Source organism: Leptopilina heterotoma, unplaced genomic scaffold, assembly GCF_015476425.1.
Source record: "Leptopilina heterotoma isolate Lh14 unplaced genomic scaffold, ASM1547642v1 Lhet_199, whole genome shotgun sequence".
NCBI lineage: Eukaryota > Metazoa > Arthropoda > Insecta > Hymenoptera > Figitidae > Leptopilina > Leptopilina heterotoma.
The window spans coordinates 1,870,140-1,897,980 of NW_025110915.1; the positions used below are offsets into that span (position 1 = coordinate 1,870,140).

The 27,841-nt window shown below is 38.1% G+C and overlaps 4 protein-coding genes across 4 annotated transcripts; 1 reads left to right on the plus strand and 3 right to left on the minus strand.

Annotated features, from left to right (window-relative positions):
- Positions 1-950: 950 nt before the first annotated feature.
- LOC122501086 lies at positions 951-7,172 on the minus strand. Its single transcript, XM_043610351.1, has 4 exons — positions 7,095-7,172; positions 6,259-6,496; positions 2,553-6,196; positions 951-2,399 (listed from the first exon to the last, which is right to left on the minus strand). Exons 1-4 carry the CDS (start codon positions 7,170-7,172, stop codon positions 951-953), a joined length of 5,409 nt encoding a protein of 1,802 aa, XP_043466286.1.
- A 10,086-nt stretch (positions 7,173-17,258) lies between these two features.
- LOC122501087 lies at positions 17,259-18,048 on the plus strand. The gene is made up of 2 exons (XM_043610352.1): positions 17,259-17,316; positions 17,432-18,048. Exons 1-2 carry the CDS (start codon positions 17,259-17,261, stop codon positions 18,046-18,048), a joined length of 675 nt encoding a protein of 224 aa, XP_043466287.1.
- Positions 18,049-18,968: 920 nt separating this feature from the next.
- On the minus strand, positions 18,969-21,486 carry LOC122501088. Its single transcript, XM_043610353.1, has 2 exons — positions 21,429-21,486; positions 18,969-21,313 (listed from the first exon to the last, which is right to left on the minus strand). Exons 1-2 carry the CDS (start codon positions 21,484-21,486, stop codon positions 18,969-18,971), a joined length of 2,403 nt encoding a protein of 800 aa, XP_043466288.1.
- Positions 21,487-24,125: 2,639 nt separating this feature from the next.
- On the minus strand, positions 24,126-27,648 carry LOC122501089. The gene is made up of 2 exons (XM_043610354.1): positions 27,617-27,648; positions 24,126-27,567 (listed from the first exon to the last, which is right to left on the minus strand). The coding sequence occupies exons 1-2, from the start codon at positions 27,646-27,648 to the stop codon at positions 24,126-24,128; spliced, it is 3,474 nt and encodes a 1,157-aa protein (XP_043466289.1).
- Between the last annotated feature and the right edge of the window lie 193 nt (positions 27,649-27,841).

Consider the following 27,841-nt stretch of genomic DNA (forward strand, 5'->3'; position numbering starts at 1 on the left):
TGTCAGTTTTTCAAAATTCAAAATGGCGGATCCAATATGACTGACAACTTTTTAAAAAACAGATTCGATTTCCCTGAAACTCGTTACTCAGGAGGTTTTTGGGGTCGTTGATTACGTATCTTAAGTCAGATATTAAAAATTCAAAATTGCAAAAAACAAAAAAAAAATCACACAATTAAATTTTTTAGTTTCTTTCTAGATCTGTAATCTACATTGTTGATACGTATGAGAAACATCTCATATCACGATCGTTAAATTAATAATAATCGTTCAGGTAAATAAATGATTGATACTGAGTTTGAAGTTATACATATATTTAAGACAAAAGTTAAAGTTCATATTACAATCTTGTGGTTAGTCGCGAGTACATGTTTCGATTCCGAAAGTTGCTGTTATTCTGTCTATTTGCAAAAATGGAAGGTATTTCAAAGTGAGAAAAATGAATTTTTTAAGTGGGAGAAATTTGGAAACGCCCAAAAAATACGCCCTCAAGATGTGGGGTTAAAAGTGGAGGAAACACTTAAGGTGCGAGAAATTACATCTCTAATGACTCTAGTACCTCCATAAACCGTAGGACCTCGATAATCTGTCCCCCAATAAATGTAACAATAGTTCATTTTGGTTAGGTTTCATATTCAAAAGCACGACGTGACAATTTTAGAGTTTTGCTTCTTAAGTTATAAGTGTTTATGTTTTTCCCTGTTTTATTACGGTAAAACCCACGAAGAAATTTGTAGAATTCAAAGATCTTAAGGTACAGACAAACTAAAAACTGTATTTCTTTCCAATTTTATGAATTTAGTTCTCGAAAGAAATTTTGCTTGTATATTTTAAACTTTACATTATTATTAATTTAAGATATTCACTATTCACTTAACATACCGCCCACCTTGAACTAATCTAGTTCAAAAAGGATTAATTAGAGTTGATAGAATTCACTTAAATGTCCTTTAATTGATAGGGAGAGGAACTATGCGTTTTACAGATCGCTTATAAGTTCCAGTAGTGGTTCGTACAGTAACAACTCTAACAATTGAGTCATCACCAGGGTGGATTTCAATAATTCTACCCAGGTGCCAGCGTAAGGGTGGAATGTTGTCTTCTTTGAGGATGACCATGGTACCAATTTCTGGATTCTCTTCTTTGGATTGTTGCCATTTGCAACGGACATTCAGTTGATTAAGGTACTCCTTGTACCACCTTTTCCAAAAACACTGCTTCAGCCGTTGAATATTTTGCCAGTTTGACAGACGATTTTCTGGTATATCAGACAGATCGTGTTCTGGTACACTCATTAGTGAATCACCAATTAGGAAGTGAGATGGAGATAATGATCTCAGATCATTAGGATCAGATGATAAAGGAGTAATTGGTCGGGAGTTAAGAATTGCTTCGATCTCGGCAGTAAATGTACTCAATTCTTCAAAAGAAAACAATCTTTCGCCAATAGTTCTGATAAAAAGATACTTAAAAGATTTTACTGCAGCCTCCCACAAACCACCAAAATGCGGAGAATTTGGAGGTGAAAACTTCCAATTAATGCCCTGATTCTCGAGAAATGTTAACACTTGTTCATTGTGATTTTCTGAGTTTAAAAGTTCGCGCAATGTTTTTGTTAATTCATTATTTGCGCCAACAAAATTAGTTCCGTTGTCGGAAAAAATAGTAGAGCTTTTTCCCCTACGAGCGAAGAATCTTTTTAAACAACCGATAAAAGTTTCGGTAGTTAAATCACTAACCAATTCAATATGACAAGCCTTTGTAGCAAAACATACGAATATTGAAATATAGGCCTTGACTTTGCCTCTATTTCTGTGCTTTTTTTCTTTAATAAAAAATGGACCACAATAATCGACACCAGTAACTATAAAAGGTCGCGATTGAGTAATTCGTTCTTTGGGTAAATTGCCCATTAAATAATTTTGATTCGTAGGTTTTGCACGTAAGCAAATTATGCATTTTTTAATAACACTTTTAACAGTACTCATACCATTAATTGGCCAATAATTAGATCTGACTGCATTCAATGTTGCTTGAGAACCACTGTGATAATTTATTTCATGTTCAAATCTAATTATTAAAATTGTAATGTGGTGTGATTTTGGTAAAATAATTGGATATCGCTCGTTGTAAGATAATGTTGAATTTTTTAATCGTCCTCCCACGCGTAATAACCCATCTTTGTCTAAGAAAGGATTCAAAGAAGTTAAACTGCTTGAACGATGCAAACTCTCATCGTTTGTCAATGACTTTATTTCGCGTAGAAAAAATTGTTTTTGCAATAAACTAAGAATTTTTTTCATTGCAAGTTGCGTTTCTTCAATTGACAGATGTGTCATGTTTACCTTTGTTTCAGAATTTTTTAATTCAACCTTTTCTTTTCTCGATTTTACTTTATTCTTTAAATTGTTAAAGAATTTCATGCAATATGCAATAACTCGCTTAGTTTTTCTGAGAGAAGAAAATTTGTTCAAAATGCAATTTGTATCATTTGTTTTAATTTCATTATTCGCAATTAATGAAACATTACTCTTTAATTCTAAGTTTGGTACTTTATTGAATGGACTACAAGGCCAATGCTCCTCAGAAGAACCAAGCCAGCTTGGACCGGTAATCCACATTGCATTTTGTATGAATTCACTAGGCATTTGACCTCTTGAAATAAAATCTGCAGGATTTTGCTCTGTTGGAACATGTTTCCAATCTAAAGGATCTGTAAATTCGCGAATTTGAGAAACACGATTTGCAACAAACGTTTTTAAGAGATACGGTTCTGTATTAATCCATTGTAAGGTGATTGTTGAATCTGACCACAAATGCACTGCATCGATTTTAAGGCACAAAATTGATTTTACAAAGTTTAAAAGATTTGCTAGAAGAAAAGCCGAGCACAATTCCAATCTTGGTATTGTAATTGACTTTAAAGGAGCTACACGTGTTTTTGAGCACAATAAATTTACATAAATTTCGTTTTTTGCATTTTGTGAACGAACGTATATGCAAGCACCATAAGCTGCTTCACTTGCATCACAAAACCCATGCAGTTGTACATTTGTAGCATCATCAACAACAACAAGTCGCTGAAAAGTAACATCATTCAAGCAATTCAAATCTTGTCTATAGTTTTGCCAATCAGTATGAATTTCGGGCGGAACTGACTCGTCCCAATCACACTTGAGTTGCCATAACCGTTGCATGAAAATTTTCGCTTTTATTATTATAGGGCCTAATAATCCAATTAGATCATATAATAATTGTGCGATTTGAGAAAGCATAGAACGTTTTGTGATTCTTGTATAATTTAAAATGTTGCTAATTGTGTATGTTAACTGATCGGTTCTTGGATTCCATTGAATGCCCAGAGTTTTGATTGATAATGATGGATCAGAAAACAATTTAATGTTTATTAAATCATCTGGTAATGAAGATATCAATTCTAAATCATTTGAACACCACTTGCGTAACTTGAAACCACCAAGTTTTAACAATTCAATTAATTCATCGCGTAAAGCAATCGCTTCATTTTGATTTTTTGCACCTGTAAATAAATCGTCAACGAAAAAATCTCTCTTAATAATTTCTGACGCGTCTGGAAAATTTTCTTTCTCATTTTCAGCTAGCTCTTGGAGGACACGGGTTGCTAGATATGGTGCCGAAGCGGTACCATAAGTGACCGTTGTTAATTCGTATATAGCTAACTCTTTGCTTGGATCATCGCGCCAAATTATTCGGTGAAATTTTCTATCATCTTCATCAATATTTATCATGCGATACATTTTCTCAATATCAGCTGATAAAAGTATTGTATGAGTTCTTGATCGAATTAAAATGGCAATAAGTGGTTGCTGGACAGTGGGACCGACCTTTAACGCATCGTTAAGCGATAATCCGTTCTTTGTCTTCGAGGAACCATTGTAAACGACCCTACAACAGGTAGTCGAACTATCTGCTCTTAAAACTGCATGATGAGGTAAGAAGTAACCATCATCAGGTATTTTGTCAACAGTAACCCTTTTCATGTGACCTAATTCTTCATATTCGCGCATAAATTTGCAATATTCGTTTTTTAACTCTTTATTTGATTCGAATTTTCTTTCTAAAGCAAGAAATTGACGTTCCGCGATTGTATAAGAACTTCCGAGTTTGTTAATTTTCTCATTTACCGGTAATTTTACTGTATATTTTCCGTCGCGATCACGTTTTGTATTTTCTTTAAAATGCTTTTCGACTTCTGATTCTTCCGGTGAGAGGAATTTTTTTGGTGGAAATTCGTCTAATTCCCATAACAATTTAATTTGATTACCGATATTTTCTAAACTCAAGTGACAGTGTGTTCGTTTATTTTGAACAGCTTGACCGATTTTACCTGCTAAAACCCATCCTAATTTTGTTTTCTGTAAAACTGCGCTTTGCTTAGATAATTTGATTTGACCGACAGAAATTAAATCATAAAATATTTCTGCTCCTAATAATGCATCAACTTCTTTTGGAATGTGAAATTCTGGATCGGCTAACTTTATGTTCTTCTGTATTTCAATTTGATTTCTGTTAATGTATTCAAGTGGCAATGAATTACAAATTCTGGGAATGACCAAAAATTCTAATTTTGCAGCAAATTCTGTTTGCATAGACTTTACTTGAGTTGAAACAGATTGTTTAATTTTCGTTTCTAATTGATTCAATCCTTCTACGGGTATGTTAATTTCACGGCGATCTAAGTTTAAAATTTCCGCAAATTTTTCCGTAATAAAATTACTTTGTGAACCTGAATCTAAAACGACACGTGCTTTGAATTGTTTATTGTTTTTGTCATGAAGATATACAACCGCAGTTGATAACAATACCTGAGACTGCACACGAACTTGCAAATTTTGAGTAGGCGAATTATTTGTCTCACATTGAGGTTGAACACAAATTTGCAAATTTTGAGAAGGTGTATCTGATTTTGGATTTTCTTCTGTATGTAAAAGTGTGTTGTGTTTTCTATTACATTTTTTGCAATGAGAAAGTTTACACTCAGAACTACGGTGACCTTTGCGCAAACAATTAAAACATAACCCTGCTGATTGTACAGCATTACGCCTTTCAGATATAGACATTGCTTGAAATTTTTCACATCCAAACGATTTATGTTCACCTTTGCAAAAATGACAAAAATCCTTTGAATGAGTAACTGATAAGCTTTGTTTTTTTGAATTGTTATTTGATTGAGACGAGTTTGGTTGGGTTTTGTTGACTGTATCAAAAGTTGAAGCTTCAAGAATTTGATACCGATTTCGAAGGAATTGTAAAAGGGTTTCTAATTTTGGCATTGTCTTTCCCGTTAGACTTTTTTCCCATTCCCTATGTGTATTCCGATCTAATTTGGAGGTCAAAACGTAAATTAAAATTGAATCCCAATGTGCAACCGATTCATTTAATGCTGAGAGCGCGCGAAGATGCATTTGAAAATTGTCTATCAGCTGTCTAATATTAACAGCAGATTCTTTGTTAAAACTCGGTAATTCCATTAGTGTTTTTATATGATTTTGAATTATTATGCGATGATTATCGTATCTGTCATTCAATAGATTCCAAGCAACATTGTAGTTTGCAGATGAAGTTTCCAAGGAACTTATAACCTTAGCTGCTTCATCTTTCAAACATGATCTCAAATACTGTAATTTTTGAACATCTGCTAATTTTCCATTGTCATGAATTAAAGCTTTGAAAGAGTCATAAAAATTCAACCAATCTTGATAAGCACCATTGAAAGATGGCAAATCCAATTTTGGCAATCGAATGGAAGTTTGACCTTGAACATGCATTTGATTTTGACCATTTTGTGTAATAGGCTGTGTGTATGTTGTTGTAGGTGTAAGTGTGAGTTCATAGTTAATTAACATTTCTCGAGCCTTGCTTATAGCAGGATAAAATATATTTTCAAAATCTGTTAATTCTGTTCCCGGCTCAGTTTCGTCAATTAAAATGTCAATTTTATTTTGAAGTGCTTCGAATTCGTCGACTGCATTTTCTACTTTCTGCAATCGTGTTTTAATTTCACTAAATTTGTTCTGATTTGCTGGACTGTTTATGTATGTGACAAATCGCGTGAATTTACTTTTAAGATTCGTTCGCGTTCGCTTTAATTCGTTGAGTTCAATTTCAACTTGTACGGCGTGATTGTTTTCTTCATCCATCATGAATATTGATTTACCTTGTAAAATTAAAGCAAAAAAAGGAACTTTTATAGGATTGGTGATTTAAATTTGAGCCTACCTTTACACACTCTTACTGATTGATGAAATGGAGTTGACTTCCTGGAGTTGATTTCTTGGAGTTGACTTCTTGGAGTTGATTCCTTGAAGTTGACTTCTTGGGTTTGATTCCTCGGAGTTGACTTATTGGAGTTGACTCCTTGGCGTTGACTTCTTGGAGTTAACTTCTTGGAGTTGATTGAGACTGGATCCTTGATTAAATTGCCCTTTGGATTGATTCTTCTTGTATGATACCAAGCCTCCGTTGATGAGTTCAATTTGAATCACTAACTCACTAGTATCAAATTGTAACAATTGTTTATTGTAGATTCACTGCACAAATTTTCTATGTTTTAAATTTGTTCACAAAATTTTTATCATTTGCTTAATGATTCACAATCGGAATTTCATGTTTTACACTCGCGTTTTCAATCTTTATGAATTTTAAGAATGAACTTCACTGTTTTATCTTAACAACTTCACAATATTGTTTATTAACACTTCACCAGTATCCGGCTCGAAGGACCAAAAAATGTTGATACGTATGAGAAACATCTCATATCACGATCGTTAAATTAATAATAATCGTTCAGGTAAATAAATGATTGATACTGAGTTTGAAGTTATACATATATTTAAGACAAAAGTTAAAGTTCATATTACAATCTTGTGGTTAGTCGCGAGTACATGTTTCGATTCCGAAAGTTGCTGTTATTCTGTCTATTTGCAAAAATGGAAGGTATTTCAAAGTGAGAAAAATGAATTTTTTAAGTGGGAGAAATTTGGAAACGCCCAAAAAATACGCCCTCAAGATGTGGGGTTAAAAGTGGAGGAAACACTTAAGGTGCGAGAAATTACATCTCTAATGACTCTAGTACCTCCATAAACCGTAGGACCTCGATAATCTGTCCCCCAATAAATGTAACAATAGTTCATTTTGGTTAGGTTTCATATTCAAAAGCACGACGTGACAATTTTAGAGTTTTGCTTCTTAAGTTATAAGTGTTTATGTTTTTCCCTGTTTTATTACGGTAAAACCCACGAAGAAATTTGTAGAATTCAAAGATCTTAAGGTACAGACAAACTAAAAACTGTATTTCTTTCCAATTTTATGAATTTAGTTCTCGAAAGAAATTTTGCTTGTATATTTTAAACTTTACATTATTATTAATTTAAGATATTCACTATTCACTTAACATACATTTTAATCCTACATTTTGAATTTTGAAAATCTTACTTAAGATTCGTAATCAGCGATCTCAAAAACCTCCCGAGTAACAAGTTTCAGGCAAATTAAATAATTGTTAAAAAAGGTTGTCCGACATATTGGATCCGCCATTTTGAATTTTGAAAAAATGACATCAGATTTTTAATCAGCGACCCCAAAAACCTCCGAGTAACAAGTTTCAAGCGAATCCGATCAATTTTTTATTTTGACAGCCGCCATATTGGATCCGCCATTTTAAATTTTGAAAAACTGACATCGGATTCGTGATCAGCGACCCCAAAAACCTCCGAGTAACGTGTTTTAGGCAAATTGAATCTATTTTTAAAATATAACTTGTCACTTTTCATTTAGGGGTTGTTTTTACCCCTAGAAGCCACAAACGACTTGATCTAGCAAAACGTCCAGACACGGGTATTTTTTTTGGTCCTAGTTTCCGAAAATGTTTGATTTTTTTGTGTGTGAAAAGAAAAGTTAAATTTTGTTGGACGGTGATAATTAACATACTTTTATGTACTTCATCAACAATCAAATGTTGATAAGAAATTAGTTACTACAAATTCGTCAGGATTTTCTAAAGCCCCCATCCCAAGGGACCGTTACATTACGCCACATAGGAACGTTACGTTACGTCAAAATATAGATCAAATTCGACCAATTTTTGGATCTACAAGTTAAAAAAAAGGCCCCGTAACGGTCCTTAAGGGGCCATTATATCACGTCTTCCTTGAAGGACGTTAAGTTACGACAATATTTTGGTCAACAAAGTTGTTATAAACTGAGTTTTATTTTTACAAAATTAACAAAATTTATAGACATTTTTTAATTTTTTTAAATAACTTGAAAAGAAATTTTCCACTTTTAAACAGGTCGTAGTCCTGTTTTAAACACGATAAAGAAAAGCTAATTTCCTCACAAAAAACAATATTCAAAGATAATCAAAGTCAATACAATATCAGAAATTCAACACTAATTTATTAGATTTTTCCCCCTCAAGCTGAAGGTTATCACATCTGTTTACCTTTAAAAAGTCTTGAGGAGTGTGATTTGAATATGTGCGCGAGGGTTGAAAGAACTAAAGGAAAAAAAAAACAATTCCTCAAAAAAGTTGAAAATTATTCACAAAAATTATTCCTCGTAATTAAAATGCAGATAAGAGGGTACAAATCATTGGGAATTTTTTTTTGGTTAGGACAAAGGGGGCGGGATTGTTAGCAAATGTCCCCTCCTCACCCTTTAATCTTTTTTTTTCTCTTTTACTGGTTTCAACGTTGGAAAATCCCAGTCTCGCCGATGTGGAGTTAAGTTGAGCCCACCCGTGGGATTGGAATAGGTCTCTCTCTCTCTCTTTCTCTCTCTGTGTATGTGTGTGTCTGCGTATTTCTTAGTGTATGCGAGCGAATGAAATATACTCTGAATAAGGAATGAGAAGAATATTTAAGCATCGACTCGCGTTCCAACGTTAAAAATACAAGATCTTCCTTGTTCCTCGTTTCTTGAATGCAATGTTACGATTACGGAATACTTTAAATTTCTTTTGCGCTCACAGAATATCGTCTCTTCTCTTGAAATAACTTCCCGTCTCAAGACTCGTTGGACATTTCTTGCGCGCAATCTTTCAGCATAGGTCCTCCTCGAATGTCATGTATTTTTAAATACACTTTTGTATAAAATATTCCCTCCTCACAGTAGTGTATTCACTTTTTGCAATTCATTCTTTTTCATTCTCTTTTTTTTTTAAATTCTTCCTTTGCATTGCAAGTTTTCCTGTTCTTCAAATCAAAATGATGGAATTCACATTTCATTATCATATCCATTTTTTTTTCTTTCTTCATGCTTGCATAATCTTGAAAAATTCTTCAATCACTTAATACCGAATTAGTTAAATTTTCAGTAAAAAAAAAAAAAGAGATTCCTTATCAGATGTTTAAAATTTAAATTTCAGATCACTTTATTCTTAAAGTCCTCTCCCTCTTATATGTACAGAAGTTGGATTCGTCTCTTGGAACGAAGCAATCGATAAATTTAGTTGTAAGTCCGGGGGGGGGGGGAAGAGATCCTTCGATTTGGAGAGAATGAACCGATTTTCTTGAATTGAGATTGGACGTAACTGGATAATTGGATCACAATGAAGGTGGTTGGGTAGTGTAGTGTGTTTCAATGGTAATTCTCTCAATGAAGCCAGAAGCCACGTATAAGGATACAAAACGATCGATAATCACATTGAAGATCGAACGTTTGAGAATTTAGGTGCGCACATACATATATATATATAGATAGATAGATAGTATTGAGTTCCAGGGACAACGAAATATAACCGGTGTGCGCTACCGATCGGGCGAATTGATAGTTAATTACCGAGGAATCAGGGGCGGCCAGGATAATGGATGGGATACGGCCCGTCACCGTAATTCACGGTGAACGGATTTTCGTGTTCCCTTATATATCCCCAAGTATCGATCTATATATATATAAACGAAAACCAGAAACGGAGAAACGCCACAAGAAAGAAAAATCAAGTACGGAAGGATGCATTTTATTCAATGAAAAAGGAGAAAAAAAATAATGAAATACCGGAAGTACAATAATTTAACTGTCAATTTCTAAACTGAGAAAATTTAATTCACAAAAAATTCTTTTCTTTATTTCACTCAGATTCTTTTACAGATCTCGGACTAAATTCAAAAATAGAAAATAAAATTTTCATAAAATGTTCAATTATTATAAATGTCTCTTAAAATGTGTGTAATGGTTACAAATAGTCATTTATTCATTTATAAAAATGTCATTGAGGGATAAAATGGTGGTTTAATTCTCCACTTGAGAACGCCAAGGTCATCACTAGGTGGCGTCTGATTTTTTCAACTGAACTGCCATCTAGCGTTGACCTTGGCGTTCGCAGGTGGAGAATAGTAATCTCCATATTGAATCTCAAAGTGAATTTCTTTAATTGCAAAATTATTCAAAAACACCAATAACTTCTTTTGCAAATAAATATTTAATGATTATTATTTTTCCATAGGAATTAAGATTTTCAAAAATTTTAAATTCAAAACTTTTTTAAAATTAAACAACTAAAAATATTGTTATAAAAAATGAAGCAATCGATCACTCCGAGTCGAAGACTTTCATATTATTATCTAAAATTTTAACTAAAATTCATTTTTAAATCAATTTTTATTAAAAAATTCTACGATAATTCATTTAAATACAAAAGTAAATTATTTATTGAATAATTGAATGTTTCTTAAAATTTAATTCTTACAAAAATGTTTATTACCAAATTTTTAAATAATTGAATTCTTTTGATAAATTATAATCAAATTTTTAAGAATAATTACAATTTTTGGAGAAATTCGATTAAAATTGTATTAAAAATAATTGAAATTCCGCGATAAGTTTTATTACTTATAAAAATAATTGAATTATTGAGAAGAAACTTATAAAAAATTTGTAAATCATTGAATTCCTAAGAAATATTTTTATTTTATTATTTATGAAAATAATTAAATGTTTCCGTACAATTTTATAAAAAATTTATTTTAAATAATTGATTTCTTTTGAGTAGTTTTATTAAAATAGTAGAGATATTGAAAATTGTTGAAATAAGGAAAATTTTTGAAAATAATTGAATTTTAAAGAAGAATTTTATTATTTATAAAAATAATTGAAATTTTGACAAGATTTTTTTTTTTCTTTTGAACATACCTAATTGAATTTTGTGATAAGAATTTAATTACTCTTGAAAGTAACAGAATTTCTGCAATCATTTGTAACTTCTTCAAAATACAATTTTTTTTAGTGTTTTTAACTAAAATTCTTTTATAAATCCATTATTTTTAATAATTAATTAATTGAATACATATTAAAAATTTAACTAATTTCAGAAGAATTTAAATTTTTCAAAAATCTAAGCTCTTTAAAATTTCTAATTAAATTCATTCAACATTGAAATTTTATAAAATTTGAAATTGAAACCATTTGAAGTTGATCTATTTATGAAAAGTGTAAACGCAACTCTTTTAAAATTGAATTAATTTTGAAATATTTGAGTAAAATTATTCATTTAATAATTTATAAGTCATTATTTTATGATAGTTGATCAAGATTTAAAGTATTTAAAAAAAATTGTCAGCGATTGAAAAAATTGAAGGTTTTGTATTATAATTTATGGTAATTTCATAGTTTATGAGGCAAACAAAAAATACACAAAAATTCAGAGTTTTCTTATGAATTTCAAAAATTTAATTTTTTCAGTAGTTGTAATAAAAACCCTGAATTTTCCCTGAATTCCCTGTGTCAGAATATATGATTATTATAGTTATAATAATATTAAAACTATATTCCAATTCATATTTTATTTTTAAGAAAATAAATTTAAATTAAAAATTGGTACACTGTATTATTTTTAAAATTGCTAATTTTATTAAAAATTTTATTTAAAAAATGGAGTAAAAAGTTAGCTGCGAGCGAATTGTTGCTAGATCTATAATTATTTATAATCAGACATTGAATCTAGAGAGTTCAACAACTAATATAAATGAAATTTAATTTTTAATTTGCGATATTTTTACCGTCTCCAATTTTTTAGAATCTTGGGATTAATTTTTTCCAGTAAATAAATTGATTTTCACAAGTTTGGTTTAAGAAATAGTACCATTAGTGATTTTTTTTTTTACAGAAATAAGTTTCATTAGTAAAACCTAAAAAATAATTTTTAAAATAATAAATTAATGAAAGGTAATATTATTATTAAAATTGTAATTTCTATCAAATATTATTAACATTATTGTTTAGTACTACTGTTAAATAATAAATTATATAAAATTTAATACTTAAAACTAATAATTAAAAATAAAACGAATACATTTCGAAAAATAGTTTTAATATTCGGATATTATTCAATATTATCGTAGGATTATAAAATAAAATAGTTAATAAAATTAAGAACTAAAACATAAGAAACAAATAGATTCAGAAAAATGGTTTAAATATTAAAATATTATTATTAAAATATTTTTGACGTTGTTCTTATGTAAACGATAAAGTAAGAAAATCTTTTAGAAGAGTGGAATAACGAGGCTTTCAGGTAAGTTAAAAATGATTCTTACTAACAGACACTATTAAAATGAAAATATTTTAAACGTGAGAAATATTTCTCCATAAAGCAGTTTCTCTTCCCATCCCTTTTACTCAATTTCTCCGCCGATCGTTCTTGATCATTCATCACCCATTCCAGACTATACAAGTCGACAATTAATTTTCTTTTAATTTTCCAGAATTAATGAATCGACAATTCCGTTCTCGGGAAAGTTGATTTTTTCTTGAATTTACTTATCAGATATATACTCGACATCGTATGCAAATTTCATTTATTATTTCTTTTCTTCCTTATAAAAATCCTATAGCAATAGTTTAATGGAACTTTTAATTCTAATATAAATAATAATTTCACTAATAAAAAATAAATTAACTAGAAGAAATAAATTAAATTATTATTATTAAATTATTAAATTAATAAATTAATTAAATAAATTAACCAAAATAAATTGAAAAATTGGTCATTATTAATTAATATATATTTTATTCTTTACTGATTAATTCCGAGCAAAAAATTATTAATTATTTCATTAAGCAATTGATATTTTTGAATTTGTTGAACTGTTCTAATAAATAGTTAAAAATGTCTACTAATTCATTAGTAAATAATTAATTCAATAAGCAAATAAGTTAGTTTCAAATTAGTTCATATTGGTTCAAATTAGTTCAAAAATTAAAAAATTAGTTCGAATTGGTTCAAATTGATTTAAATTAGTACAAATTAGTCCAAATTTATGAAAATTAGTCCAGATTAGTTCACATTAGTTCAAATTCAAAGTAATTCGACAGCAAAATTTTAATCACTATTTTAAATCGCTAATTAGGATTACAACTAATTGAAAAGCAACGAATTAGTGACAAATTCAATTTACAAAACATTTCCACAAGTTCCGATTTAAAGAGAGAAAAAAATAAAGAACCTGCGGTAATAAATTCTAATTCGAAAACATTCTTTTAAGAATGTTACTTTGTACATAATATACAAAGCACAAACTAAATTCTCACAAAGAAAACAAATAACCAAATAGTCAACTTCCGAGTTGAAAAAGAAATACGTCACCGTAAGATACCTACTTTAATTGACAGAAAGTTATAAAATAAAAAATAAAAACAAAAAACCGTTAAAAGCACTGTCTGGCAAGGAAATATAATTGCAAACGTGCGCTCAAGCCTTGGCACCACTGATTATTCCAATCAGCTTTAAACATGCAAGAGAACTTGGTAAAAGGCTCGTGTAAATAATTGCACTTTCTTACCGCGAACCGGCAAAAGTCTTCTTATCGGATTCTTTATGTAAATTAAATGAAGGGTTGGCGGAGGAATAAAGGGTGACGACTTTCAGACTAAAAGGGTGACGTAACTTGAGCATATATTCCCAGAAGAGAGCATAATCCCCTCCCCCCCTCTCTCCGAAATCCCTCTAAAAATTATTCCCTGTTACCATAATGACACATTTGTTTTAACTTCATATCAAAAACATTGTTTTACTTTTTGTGGAAAGATAATTAAACCCTTAAAAAAAAATAAAAATTCTTCATTTTGTTTGTTATTTTTTGTATGAATTTTATTTGTTACGATAACCATCGGAGAACACACCTCTTTTTTAGACTATTTTTCAAAGCTCAACCAATTTTAAACTGCTCATCTAATCAAGCTGAAGAATTTTTTAAATTATAGTTTAAACTCTGTAGAATAAGTCTGTATACTTGAAAGTCCTTATTAAAAATATTAAAAAAAGATAAAAAGCTTTTTGTAAAAAAGTGTGGAGTCAAAAAGACCCCATGTATTCTCCGAAGGATAAGAATAGTTTCATTGATTCAAGTAAATATTTGAATCATTTTAATAAGTAAAATTCATTTGGTTACCAGAAAAAATATTTATCTACTAAAACCTACTATTAACTACTTTTTTTACGGTTTGATAGTATTTGGATACTTTTTATTACATTTGTGCCACTGGAAGCTTTTTCTTTCTTTTTTTCTTTGAGTTTGTGCCACTAAAAGCTATTTTTTTCTTTTTTCTTTGAGAAATTACACTATTTTAAAGCCGCTAATTGTTAAAATAATAAAATTAACATTTAATTTCTTTAAAATAATTATTTATTCTGATTCAGAAATCATGAAATCATAAAATTCACCTTGTTCATCCAAATTAGTTGTTATGGTTTTTTCTGTTAGGGAGAGTCCAATTCTGGATGCTCTCGTTGTTTCTCGTTATTCTTCGCCTTTTTGGCCTCTTGTTCATTATGTCTGGGATTGGTCGATCGCTCTCGTGACGTGTCAAAGGTTCCGCCCAGATCCTGTCCCCCTCTTTTTCCGATGTCGGTGCCAAACTGCTCAGTTACTTTTCTCTCGTCTTGCTGAGTGGAGCTGAGAGTCACCTGTGCTGACGTGAGCGTCACCTGCCGCCATTTTTGCCACGTGGGAACCTCTAGTCTCAACGACGCCATTCGCCACGTGCAACATACTATTCAATTTTCAACTCTTTTTTTGTAAGTTCTTACGCTGTTAAATTCTACGTTTGTGAAAACCAAAAGGTTAAAAGGAAATATACATTTTTTAATTAATCGACGAATCCGTTTATTGTCGACCCTTCTCTATTCGCAATCCAAGATCCCACCCTTTTTTTATTTTTCTATTTTTTTCGCAACATATTTTTTGGTCCTTCGAGCCGGATAATAGAAGGGGTAGACCGTTTTCGGGTTCTTTTTTTTTCTCTCTTTTTTTATCGCTGCCACAGACGCAGCCGCCTCAGAGAAGGCATTTTGGATGAATTCGCTGCCACTGGCGCAGCCGCCTCAGGGCAGGCATTTTGGTTGAAATCGCTGCCACTGACGCAGCCGCCTCAGGGCAGGCATTTCGGTTAGAATCGCTGCCACTGACGCAGCCGCCTCAGGGCAGGCATTTCGGTTAAAATCGCTGCCACTGACGCAGCCGCCTCCGGGCAGGCAGTTTGGTTGAAATCGCTGCCACTGACGCAGCCGCCTCAGAGAAGGCATTTGGTTTTCTTTTCTCATTTCTTTGACATCGCTGTCACAGACGCAGCCGTCTTAGGGCAGGCACATGTTTTTTTTTCTTTTTTTTTTTTTTTTTTTTTTTTTTTTTCAACAAAGTGTTGATAGTTTCTGATTGCGAGCGATGAGGGCAAAAGTAAAAAAAGGGTACCTTACTCGCTCGCTTACGGAGACCCAAACACTGTAGCTCATGATAGCGAGTGCCGAGGGCAAAAGTAAAAAAGGGTACCTTACTCGCTCGCTTTCAGAGACCCAAACACCTTATAAAAAAATGAATAAACAAGCCATACAGAAGCCCTGAAAACGCTGCATAGTTCTGTGACATGCAAAAAACGTCTTTCCTGTCTAACGGTTAACTTTATTTAGTAATTTTTTTCTCAGCAACCCTTTTCGACGCCGCGATGCGTACTCTATTAGCTACCCAGGGTTCGCTCATCACGTTGATTAACAGTTGCGTAGCCCGATGCCTAGACGAGGGTGTCGAGCAGATCACCGCGGGCGCTGTCCAGAGCCGCATTGAGCTACTCCAGGGCTATTGGGAACGTGCGCAGCGCAATCATTTGAAACTGGTCACTAAGGAAGGCATCGCCGAGGAAGCGTATCTTACTGAAGGCATGTTTGACACTGTCGCATTGACCGTCACCGAAACATTAGGCCGTCTATATGATCGCCAACTTCATTTAAACACAATAGCATCAGTTGGGGAGCACCAGTCTTCACCTGCTACCGGTCTTTCCCACCGTCAGCTGCCGCGAATTAACTTGCCAACTTTTTCCGGAAAACGTGAGGATTGGGAACCATTCCGGGATCTTTTTCTTGCTCTTGTCCATGCTGATGAGCACCTTACAGCTGTTCAAAAGTTGTTCTACCTAAAGGGAGCAGTACAGGGCGACGCGCGACGCGCTTTAGACGGACTTTCCGTTACCGACGCGAATTATTCTACAGCCTGGAGTCTATTATTGGCTCGTTTCGATAACAAACGCCTCTTGGTGCAGGATCATTTGTCAGCCTTACTGGCAATCAAACCAGCAAAAGCAGAAAGTGGCTCAAACCTCCAAGAGCTGCTGGACACTCTAGTACGAAAGCGAGACTCACTCAGAACTCTCGGCCGTCCTGTCGACCAATGGGACGATTGGTTTACGTTCATCGCAGCCTACGGCATGGACATGACGACTCGTAAGCACTGGGAGAATGAAATACGGGAAGCTGATCGAATTCCAGATTTCATCCGTGTTGAAACTTTTCTCCAAGGACGAATCCGAGTACTTCACGCGACTGAACTTCCTCGAGCTTCAGATTCCACGCTGATTAAGAGTAAGTCAAACTCAACGACGGCTTCTCAGGGACGACCGCGAGTAATGACCTTGTCTTCTGGTCAAGAGAACTGTACCGTCTGTGGTAATAATCACCTCGTTGGCAGCTGTTCAGAATTTAAAAGTCTCGATGTTTCAAAACGTCGAAAAACGGTTACAGAATTACGACTCTGCTTCAACTGCCTTCGAACAGGACACCAAGCTCAAAATTGTCGCTCTGTAAATCGATGTCGTCATTGCAAAGGATTGCATCACACTCTGATCCACGGCGCATCTGACCGTAAACGTCCTAACTCTGAGAGTGCTGGTGGACCATCCGAAAAACAATCTCGAACCAAAATGCAGAGTGATCAAAATAAACCCTCTGACTCATGACTACCATTGCTGGCTACCGCTGTTGTAAAACTGGAGACAACCGAAGGGGCAGTGGTCACAGCGAGAGCTCTTTTTGATCCAGGCTCCGAAGCAACATTAGTCTCATCAAAATTGGTAAGCTCTCTAAAGGTAATTCCAGAGAGGGTGAGAATTCCTATCCACGCTATAGGTAATACCCAAGTCGAAACAGCTCGCCGTAGCGTGACTCTTCGCATACGACACCAAGAATCACCACCAGCGACTCTTGTATTTGCCTTAGTTATCCGAAATCTATCTTTAAAGATTCCTTCATCCCCGGTTTCAAAACAAACGTGGCCTCACTTAAACGGTCTCAGTCTAGCAGATCCAGACTTTAGAGTACCTCGAGAGATCGATATAATTTTGGGTGCCGATATCTACGGCTCGTTAATTCGAGACGGAGTTCGTCGTGGACGTCAAAATGAACCAATTGCTCAACGAACCGTCTTTGGTTGGACAATCCTTGGACCACACTGGTCAGCAGAAGTTCCGAACCATGTCGCTTCACCTAATGTCACTGCAATGCGCGTCAAATCTCACGACGACCTTGTCGAGTTGCTGGAACGATTTTGGGTTCAGGAAGAGATCGCAGACCCAGTAATCCCGGAGAACGATCATGAGTGTGAACGATTGTTTCAAACTGAGCATTGCCGTGACGTCGGTGGAAGATATACTGTAAGGCTTCCTCGTCGTTCGACACTCAATTTTATATCGATCTCTCGAGGTACTCTAAAGTCTGGATCTGCTAGACTGAGACCGTTTAAGTGAGGCCACGTTTGTTTTGAAACCGGGGATGAAGGAATCTTTAAAGATAGATTTCGGATAACTAAGGCAAATACAAGAGTCGCTGGTGGTGATTCTTGGTGTCGTATGCGAAGAGTCACGCTACGGCGAGCTGTTTCGACTTGGGTATTACCTATAGCGTGGATAGGAATTCTCACCCTCTCTGGAATTACCTTTAGAGAGCTTACCAATTTTGATGAGACTAATGTTGCTTCGGAGCCTGGATCAAAAAGAGCTCTCGCTGTGACCACTGCCCCTTCGGTTGTCTCCAGTTTTACAACAGCGGTAGCCAGCAATGGTAGTCATGAGTCAGAGGGTTTATTTTGATCACTCTGCATTTTGGTTCGAGATTGTTTTTCGGATGGTCCACCAGCACTCTCAGAGTTAGGACGTTTACGGTCAGATGCGCCGTGGATCAGAGTGTGATGCAATCCTTTGCAATGACGACATCGATTTACAGAGCGACAATTTTGAGCTTGGTGTCCTGTTCGAAGGCAGTTGAAGCAGAGTCGTAATTCTGTAACCGTTTTTCGACGTTTTGAAACATCGAGACTTTTAAATTCTGAACAGCTGCCAACGAGGTGATTATTACCACAGACGGTACAGTTCTCTTGACCAGAAGACAAGGTCATTACTCGCTGTCGTCCCTGAGAAGAAGGGTGGGATCTTGGATTGCGAATAGAGAAGGGTCGACAATAAACGGATTCGTCGATTAATTAAAAAATGTATATTTCCTTTTAACCTTTTGGTTTTCACAAACGTAGAATTTAACAGCGTAAGAACTTACAAAAAAAGAGTTGAAAATTGAATAGTGTGTTGCACGTGGCGAATGGCGTCGTTGAGACTAGAGGTTCCCACGTGGCAAAAATGGCGGCAGGTGAAGCTCACGTCAGCACAGGTGACTCTCAGCTCCACTCAGCAAGACGAGAGAAAAGTAACTGTTTTATTCGCATGCACCATGCGGTGCAACGAAGAAGTTTCATCAGAGTGGAAAACTGTGAGAACGGTTCATTAACAGTTTTGAGATGACCAATGAGCACTGTTGATGGTAGTTCGCTTGTCTGTGACTGAGAAAAGGATGGTTCTTCGAATGGTGGATTGAGCGGCCATCCACTATCTTCCTGCTCTAGACACGAAGGACCGTGCCACCACAACCTCATTGCAGAAAGCGTTCCCGGGTCGGTACCACGAGTCGCAATGTCGGCAGGGTTTTCCTTCGTTGGGATGTAGTGCCACAAAACCGATGGTAGAGATCGTTGGATTTTTGAAACTCGATTGGCAATGTAAACTGGCCACCGGGATGGATCAGAAGACCTAAGCCAATGAAGCACGATTTGTGAGTCGGACCAGGCGTAAATAGAAGAGTCGGACAACCTCAGTTCAGTAATAACGCGCGTAAGAAGCTCGATTACCAGCACGGCAGCACACAACTCCAAACGTGGGATAGAGATAGTTTTTACTGGTGCTACTCGTGTTTTTGAGGCAACGATTCTGGATAGAAATGTTCCATTTGATTTTCGAATCCGCAAGAACACCACTGCAGCATACGCAATGGCGCTTGCATCGCCAAAGCCATGGAGTTCAATTAAATCATCAGGTTGAGTCCCGATCCAGCGTGGACATCGTATCATTGAGAGAAGTGGCAAGTGATCGATAAAGGCAAGCCATCTTTGGGTTAGTGTTGCCGGCAGGTGATCGTCCCAGTCAAGTTGGTTTCGCCACAAGTCTTGCATTAGGACCTTCGCGACAATAATTATAGGAGCCAGCCATCCGACAGGATCAAATAAACGAGCCACTGTTGCAAGGATGCTTCTCTTAGTCGGTGTATCAGTACGCGTAATGTCGAGGGGTTTGAAACGAAATTCATCGCTGATCGGATCCCATGAAATTCCCAACGCTCCAACGGGTCCGTCCATCTCGATTTGGCGCCAGCTGGGACGTAATCGGTGACTACTGGGAATCGTATCTAGGAGGGACGGAGAGTTCGATATCCATTTCTTTAAGTGAAATCCTCCAGAGTTCATTATCGCAATCAGTTGATCACGACACTCCAGCGCTTCTTCTTCGCTGTCAGCTCCTGCTAGAAAATCGTCAACGTAAGTGTTGTCTCGTATGATTTTGGCTGCCACCGGAAAACGATCTCCTGCGTCATCTGCTAATTGGTGCAACACTCGGATTGCCAAATAGGGAGAGCAAGTAACACCATAGGTAAGGGTGAGCAATTGAAAGTGTGTGAGCTTCTGTTCGCCTGGACGTTTCCATACTATCCGCTGAAGGTCAACGTCCGCCTCATGTACCCGTACCTGGCGATACATCATTTCGATGTCGGCGCAAAAGACAATGCGGAAGAATCGCCATCGCATTAAGACGGTTGTTAGTTCGTTTTGCAATTTCGGTCCTGAGTGTAGCAAGGTATTAGTGCAGGTTCCGTGAGATGTGGGTTTTGAAGCATTAAAGACCACCCTTATCTTAGGACGTCCATCAGCACTTTGCCAAATTGCGTGATGCGGGATATAATAGACAGGTGCTTCGCTCCTCATCGCAACATCATCGCTAATGGGTCTCATATGACCAAGTCGTTCATACTCCGTCATAAACTGTGTGTACTCCGTCGACAGACGAGGTTCTTTTTTCATGCGAAGTAACATGGAAGAAAGTACACGCTTGGCAGTAGTTAGCGATTCTCCCATTGAAAAATTGAGTGTCGAACGACGAGGAAGCCTTACAGTATATCTTCCACCGACGTCACGGCAATGCTCAGTTTGAAACAATCGTTCACACTCATGATCGTTCTCCGGGATTACTGGGTCTGCGATCTCTTCCTGAACCCAAAATCGTTCCAGCAACTCGACAAGGTCGTCGTGAGATTTGACGCGCATTGCAGTGACATTAGGTGAAGCGACATGGTTCGGAACTTCTGCTGACCAGTGTGGTCCAAGGATTGTCCAACCAAAGACGGTTCGTTGAGCAATTGGTTCATTTTGACGTCCACGACGAACTCCGTCTCGAATTAACGAGCCGTAGATATCGGCACCCAAAATTATATCGATCTCTCGAGGTACTCTAAAGTCTGGATCTGCTAGACTGAGACCGTTTAAGTGAGGCCACGTTTGTTTTGAAACCGGGGATGAAGGAATCTTTAAAGATAGATTTCGGATAACTAAGGCAAATACAAGAGTCGCTGGTGGTGATTCTTGGTGTCGTATGCGAAGAGTCACGCTACGGCGAGCTGTTTCGACTTGGGTATTACCTATAGCGTGGATAGGAATTCTCACCCTCTCTGGAATTACCTTTAGAGAGCTTACCAATTTTGATGAGACTAATGTTGCTTCGGAGCCTGGATCAAAAAGAGCTCTCGCTGTGACCACTGCCCCTTCGGTTGTCTCCAGTTTTACAACAGCGGTAGCCAGCAATGGTAGTCATGAGTCAGAGGGTTTATTTTGATCACTCTGCATTTTGGTTCGAGATTGTTTTTCGGATGGTCCACCAGCACTCTCAGAGTTAGGACGTTTACGGTCAGATGCGCCGTGGATCAGAGTGTGATGCAATCCTTTGCAATGACGACATCGATTTACAGAGCGACAATTTTGAGCTTGGTGTCCTGTTCGAAGGCAGTTGAAGCAGAGTCGTAATTCTGTAACCGTTTTTCGACGTTTTGAAACATCGAGACTTTTAAATTCTGAACAGCTGCCAACGAGGTGATTATTACCACAGACGGTACAGTTCTCTTGACCAGAAGACAAGGTCATTACTCGCGGTCGTCCCTGAGAAGCCGTCGTTGAGTTTGACTTACTCTTAATCAGCGTGGAATCTGAAGCTCGAGGAAGTTCAGTCGCGTGAAGTACTCGGATTCGTCCTTGGAGAAAAGTTTCAACACGGATGAAATCTGGAATTCGATCAGCTTCCCGTATTTCATTCTCCCAGTGCTTACGAGTCGTCATGTCCATGCCGTAGGCTGCGATGAACGTAAACCAATCGTCCCATTGGTCGACAGGACGGCCGAGAGTTCTGAGTGAGTCTCGCTTTCGTACTAGAGTGTCCAGCAGCTCTTGGAGGTTTGAGCCACTTTCTGCTTTTGCTGGTTTGATTGCCAGTAAGGCTGACAAATGATCCTGCACCAAGAGGCGTTTGTTATCGAAACGAGCCAATAATAGACTCCAGGCTGTAGAATAATTCGCGTCGGTAACGGAAAGTCCGTCTAAAGCGCGTCGCGCGTCGCCCTGTACTGCTCCCTTTAGGTAGAACAACTTTTGAACAGCTGTAAGGTGCTCATCAGCATGGACAAGAGCAAGAAAAAGATCCCGGAATGGTTCCCAATCCTCACGTTTTCCGGAAAAAGTTGGCAAGTTAATTCGCGGCAGCTGACGGTGGGAAAGACCGGTAGCAGGTGAAGACTGGTGCTCCCCAACTGATGCTATTGTGTTTAAATGAAGTTGGCGATCATATAGACGGCCTAATGTTTCGGTGACGGTCAATGCGACAGTGTCAAACATGCCTTCAGTAAGATACGCTTCCTCGGCGATGCCTTCCTTAGTGACCAGTTTCATATGGTTGCGCTGCGCACGTTCCCAATAGCCCTGGAGTAGCTCAATGCGGCTCTGGACAGCGCCCGCGGTGATCTGCTCGACACCCTCGTCTAGGCATCGGGCTACGCAACTGTTAATCAACGTGATGAGCGAACCCTGGGTAGCTAATAGAGTACGCATCGCGGCGTCGAAAAGGGTTGCTGAGAAAAAAATTACTAAATAAAGTTAACCGTTAGACAGGAAAGACGTTTTTTGCATGTCACAGAACTATGCAGCGTTTTCAGGGCTTCTGTATGGCTTGTTTATTCATTTTTTTATAAGGTGTTTGGGTCTCTGAAAGCGAGCGAGTAAGGTACCCTTTTTTACTTTTGCCCTCGGCACTCGCTATCATGAGCTACAGTGTTTGGGTCTCCGTAAGCGAGCGAGTAAGGTACCCTTTTTTTTACTTTTGCCCTCATCGCTCGCAATCAGAAACTATCAACACTTTGTTCAAAAAAAAAATCTGAGTCCAATTCTGGATGCTCTCGTTGTTTCTCGTTATTCTTCGCCTTTTTGGCCTCTTGTTCATTATGTCTGGGATTGGTCGATCGCTCTCGTGACGTGTCAAAGGTTCCGCCCAGATCCTGTCCCCCTCTTTTTCCGATGTCGGTGCCAAACTGCTCAGTTACTTTTCTCTCGTCTTGCTGAGTGGAGCTGAGAGTCACCTGTGCTGACGTGAGCGTCACCTGCCGCCATTTTTGCCACGTGGGAACCTCTAGTCTCAACGACGCCATTCGCCACGTGCAACATACTATTCAATTTTCAACTCTTTTTTTGTAAGTTCTTACGCTGTTAAATTCTACGTTTGTGAAAACCAAAAGGTTAAAAGGAAATATACATTTTTTAATTAATCGACGAATCCGTTTATTGTCGACCCTTCTCTATTCGCAATCCAAAATCCCACCCTTTTTTTATTTTTCTATTTTTTTCGCAACATATTTTTTGGTCCTTCGAGCCGGATCATTAAAGGGCGTGTTCGAGTCAAAGCGCATGTTCGGCGGTGCATCACATGTGCTCGTACAAAGATCCAGAGGGCTAGCCAGTTGATGGGACAACTTCCAGCTGAGCGAGTGACTCCCTCACGGCCCTTTGAACGATGTGGAGTCGACTATGCAGGGCCATTCTTATTGAAGACTACGAAGGGTCGCGGATACCGTGCGACTAAAGGTTATATCGCTCTGTTCGTCTGTCTGAGCGTGAAGGCAGTACACCTTGAAGTCGTTGGTGATCTTACGTCAGATTCCTTTCTAGCTGCTCTGCGTCGTCTCATCGGTCGGCGCGGCGCACCGTCCGAAATAACGAGAAACAACGAGAGCATCCAGAATTGGACTCTCCCTAACAGAAAAAACCATAACATCCCGCCCGCCTCGTTAATTAAACGAAAAAAAGGGTTCTAAAAGAGTCGGACGAGAAAAGAAGAATGAAGAAAATTGTTAGAAAATTTGGTTGAGCAGCTCAACTCTCCGCCCGCCGTAATCCATCGTTTTGATCAGAGATTTACTGTTGTTCCTGAACTAATATCGGCAAGGGGGAGATTTTGTGAATCGGTCTTTCATAAGTCCCAAAAGCTGTACGTAATCGTACAGTGCGTACAAGTCCATCTGGTCCTGGAAAAACTTCTTGGACTCGTCCTAGAGGCCATTTATTTGCTCGCATTAAGGAAGGATCAATCACCAACACGATGTCGTTTGGTCGGATGTTGGCTTGGGTTCTGGTCCATTTATTGCGCTGCTGGAGTGTATGAAGATAATCTCGAGACCAGCGCGTCCAAAAGAGATCCCTCATTTTTTTCACCAAATGCCAATGCTTGTCGTTTTGCGAACAAGGGTTTAAGTCTAATGATTCAGGAAGTTGTGATAATGGTCCGCCTGTCAATATGTGCCCGGGTGTCAAAACATCCAGGTCCTCAAGATCTCCAACAACTGGTACCAATGGACGCGAGTTCATGCAACCCTCAATTTGCACAACCAATGTGGACATCTCTTCGTATGTCAGCGTTCGCGTTCCAATGATTCGACGCATGTGAGACTTGGCAGTTTTTATTCCAGCCTCCCACAATCCTCCAAAGTGTGGAGCACCTGGGGGAATGAATTTCCAGGTCACACCCTGGTTGGCTAGTGAGTCATGGATCATACCCCAATCAAATTCAGCCTTTCGAAGCATCAATCGGAGCTCCGCCTCAGCGCCATGAAAAGTTGTTGCGTTGTCGCTCCAAATTTCGGACGGTGCGCCGCGCCGACCGATGAGACGACGCAGAGCAGCTAGAAAGGAATCTGACGTAAGATCACCAACGACTTCAAGGTGTACTGCCTTCACGCTCAGACAGACGAACAGAGCGATATAACCTTTAGTCGCACGGTATCCGCGACCCTTCGTAGTCTTCAATAAGAATGGCCCTGCATAGTCGACTCCACATCGTTCAAAGGGCCGTGAGGGAGTCACTCGCTCAGCTGGAAGTTGTCCCATCAACTGGCTAGCCCTCTGGATCTTTGTACGAGCACATGTGATGCACCTCCGAACATGCGCTTTGACTCGAACACGCCCTTTAATGATCCAGGCTCGTCGAATGGCGTAAGAATATGTCAGTTGAGATCCGCCGTGGAGCGATTTTTTGTGTGCCCAGTCAATAATGAGTTCAGCAAGATGACTTTGTCCTGGCAAAATGACAGGGTTCTTTTGATCATATGGCAGTGGAGAATTTTCCAATCGCCCGTCGACTCTCAAAATTCCTTTCGCATCAATGAATGGATGAAGACTGGCAAGTGAATGTCTTCGTGGTAATTCCTTACCGTGTTCCAATATTCGAAGAGTGTCGCCAAGGTAAAGGTGCTGAGTCCAATAAACGCAACCAAGAAAGGCTTGTTGCAATTCAGTTGCTTGCAATCCGTTTTTCATTAAGAGAGATCGATCCTCTTTGGGTAGCAAGATCTGTTTTATTCGCATGCACCATGCGGTGCAACGAAGAAGTTTCATCAGAGTGGAAAACTGTGAGAACGGTTCATTAACAGTTTTGAGATGACCAATGAGCACTGTTGATGGTAGTTCGCTTGTCTGTGACTGAGAAAAGGATGGTTCTTCGAATGGTGGATTGAGCGGCCATCCACTATCTTCCTGCTCTAGACACGAAGGACCGTGCCACCACAACCTCATTGCAGAAAGCGTTCCCGGGTCGGTACCACGAGTCGCAATGTCGGCAGGGTTTTCCTTCGTTGGGATGTAGTGCCACAAAACCGATGGTAGAGATCGTTGGATTTTTGAAACTCGATTGGCAATGTAAACTGGCCACCGGGATGGATCAGAAGACCTAAGCCAATGAAGCACGATTTGTGAGTCGGACCAGGCGTAAATAGAAGAGTCGGACAACCTCAGTTCAGTAATAACGCGCGTAAGAAGCTCGATTACCAGCACGGCAGCACACAACTCCAAACGTGGGATAGAGATAGTTTTTACTGGTGCTACTCGTGTTTTTGAGGCAACGATTCTGGATAGAAATGTTCCATTTGATTTTCGAATCCGCAAGAACACCACTGCAGCATACGCAATGGCGCTTGCATCGCCAAAGCCATGGAGTTCAATTAAATCATCAGGTTGAGTCCCGATCCAGCGTGGACATCGTATCATTGAGAGAAGTGGCAAGTGATCGATAAAGGCAAGCCATCTTTGGGTTAGTGTTGCCGGCAGGTGATCGTCCCAGTCAAGTTGGTTTCGCCACAAGTCTTGCATTAGGACCTTCGCGACAATAATTATAGGAGCCAGCCATCCGACAGGATCAAATAAACGAGCCACTGTTGCAAGGATGCTTCTCTTAGTCGGTGTATCAGTACGCGTAATGTCGAGGGGTTTGAAACGAAATTCATCGCTGATCGGATCCCATGAAATTCCCAACGCTCCAACGGGTCCGTCCATCTCGATTTGGCGCCAGCTGGGACGTAATCGGTGACTACTGGGAATCGTATCTAGGAGGGACGGAGAGTTCGATATCCATTTCTTTAAGTGAAATCCTCCAGAGTTCATTATCGCAATCAGTTGATCACGACACTCCAGCGCTTCTTCTTCGCTGTCAGCTCCTGCTAGAAAATCGTCAACGTAAGTGTTGTCTCGTATGATTTTGGCTGCCACCGGAAAACGATCTCCTGCGTCATCTGCTAATTGGTTGCCTGGACGTTTCCATACTATCCGCTGAAGGTCAACGTCCGCCTCATGTACCCGTACCTGGCGATACATCATTTCGATGTCGGCGCAAAAGACAATGCGGAAGAATCGCCATCGCATTAAGACGGTTGTTAGTTCGTTTTGCAATTTCGGTCCTGAGTGTAGCAAGGTATTAGTGCAGGTTCCGTGAGATGTGGGTTTTGAAGCATTAAAGACCACCCTTATCTTAGGACGTCCATCAGCACTTTGCCAAATTGCGTGATGCGGGATATAATAGACAGGTGCTTCGCTCCTCATCGCAACATCATCGCTAATGGGTCTCATATGACCAAGTCGTTCATACTCCGTCATAAACTGTGTGTACTCCGTCGACAGACGAGGTTCTTTTTTCATGCGAAGTAACATGGAAGAAAGTACACGCTTGGCAGTAGTTAGCGATTCTCCCATTGAAAAATTGAGTGTCGAACGACGAGGAAGCCTTACAGTATATCTTCCACCGACGTCACGGCAATGCTCAGTTTGAAACAATCGTTCACACTCATGATCGTTCTCCGGGATTACTGGGTCTGCGATCTCTTCCTGAACCCAAAATCGTTCCAGCAACTCGACAAGGTCGTCGTGAGATTTGACGCGCATTGCAGTGACATTAGGTGAAGCGACATGGTTCGGAACTTCTGCTGACCAGTGTGGTCCAAGGATTGTCCAACCAAAGACGGTTCGTTGAGCAATTGGTTCATTTTGACGTCCACGACGAACTCCGTCTCGAATTAACGAGCCGTAGATATTTCTGATTGCGAGCGATGAGGGCAAAAGTAAAAAAAGGGTACCTTACTCGCTCGCTTACGGAGACCCAAACACTGTAGCTCATGATAGCGAGTGCCGAGGGCAAAAGTAAAAAAGGGTACCTTACTCGCTCGCTTTCAGAGACCCAAACACCTTATAAAAAAATGAATAAACAAGCCATACAGAAGCCCTGAAAACGCTGCATAGTTCTGTGACATGCAAAAAACGTCTTTCCTGTCTAACGGTTAACTTTATTTAGTAATTTTTTTCTCAGCAAC

Excerpts from the sequence above, each read along its gene's own strand:
- LOC122501087 (XM_043610352.1), top strand. The coding sequence starts at position 17,259 with ATGACTACCATTGCTGGCTACCGCTGTTGTAAAACTGGAGACAACCGA. Across the intron at positions 17,317-17,431 it reads AGACAACCGAAGGGGCAGTG|GTAATACCCAAGTCGAAACA; the intron begins GTCACAGCGAGA and ends TCCACGCTATAG.
- LOC122501089 (XM_043610354.1), bottom strand. The coding sequence starts at position 27,648 with ATGAGCTACAGTGTTTGGGTCTCCGTAAGCGA. Across the intron at positions 27,568-27,616 it reads GTTTGGGTCTCCGTAAGCGA|AAATATCTACGGCTCGTTAA; the intron begins GCGAGTAAGGTA and ends GCTCGCAATCAG.
- LOC122501088 (XM_043610353.1), bottom strand. The coding sequence starts at position 21,486 with ATGACTACCATTGCTGGCTACCGCTGTTGTAAAACTGGAGACAACCGA. Across the intron at positions 21,314-21,428 it reads AGACAACCGAAGGGGCAGTG|GTAATACCCAAGTCGAAACA; the intron begins GTCACAGCGAGA and ends TCCACGCTATAG.
- LOC122501086 (XM_043610351.1), bottom strand. The coding sequence starts at position 7,172 with ATGAACTATTGTTACATTTATTGGGGGACAGATTATCGAGGTCCTACG. Across the intron at positions 6,497-7,094 it reads GTACTAGAGTCATTAGAGAT|GCTTGGTATCATACAAGAAG; the intron begins GTAATTTCTCGC and ends TCATCAACGGAG. Across the intron at positions 6,197-6,258 it reads ATCAGTAAGAGTGTGTAAAG|GTAAATCAATATTCATGATG; the intron begins GTAGGCTCAAAT and ends TAATTTTACAAG.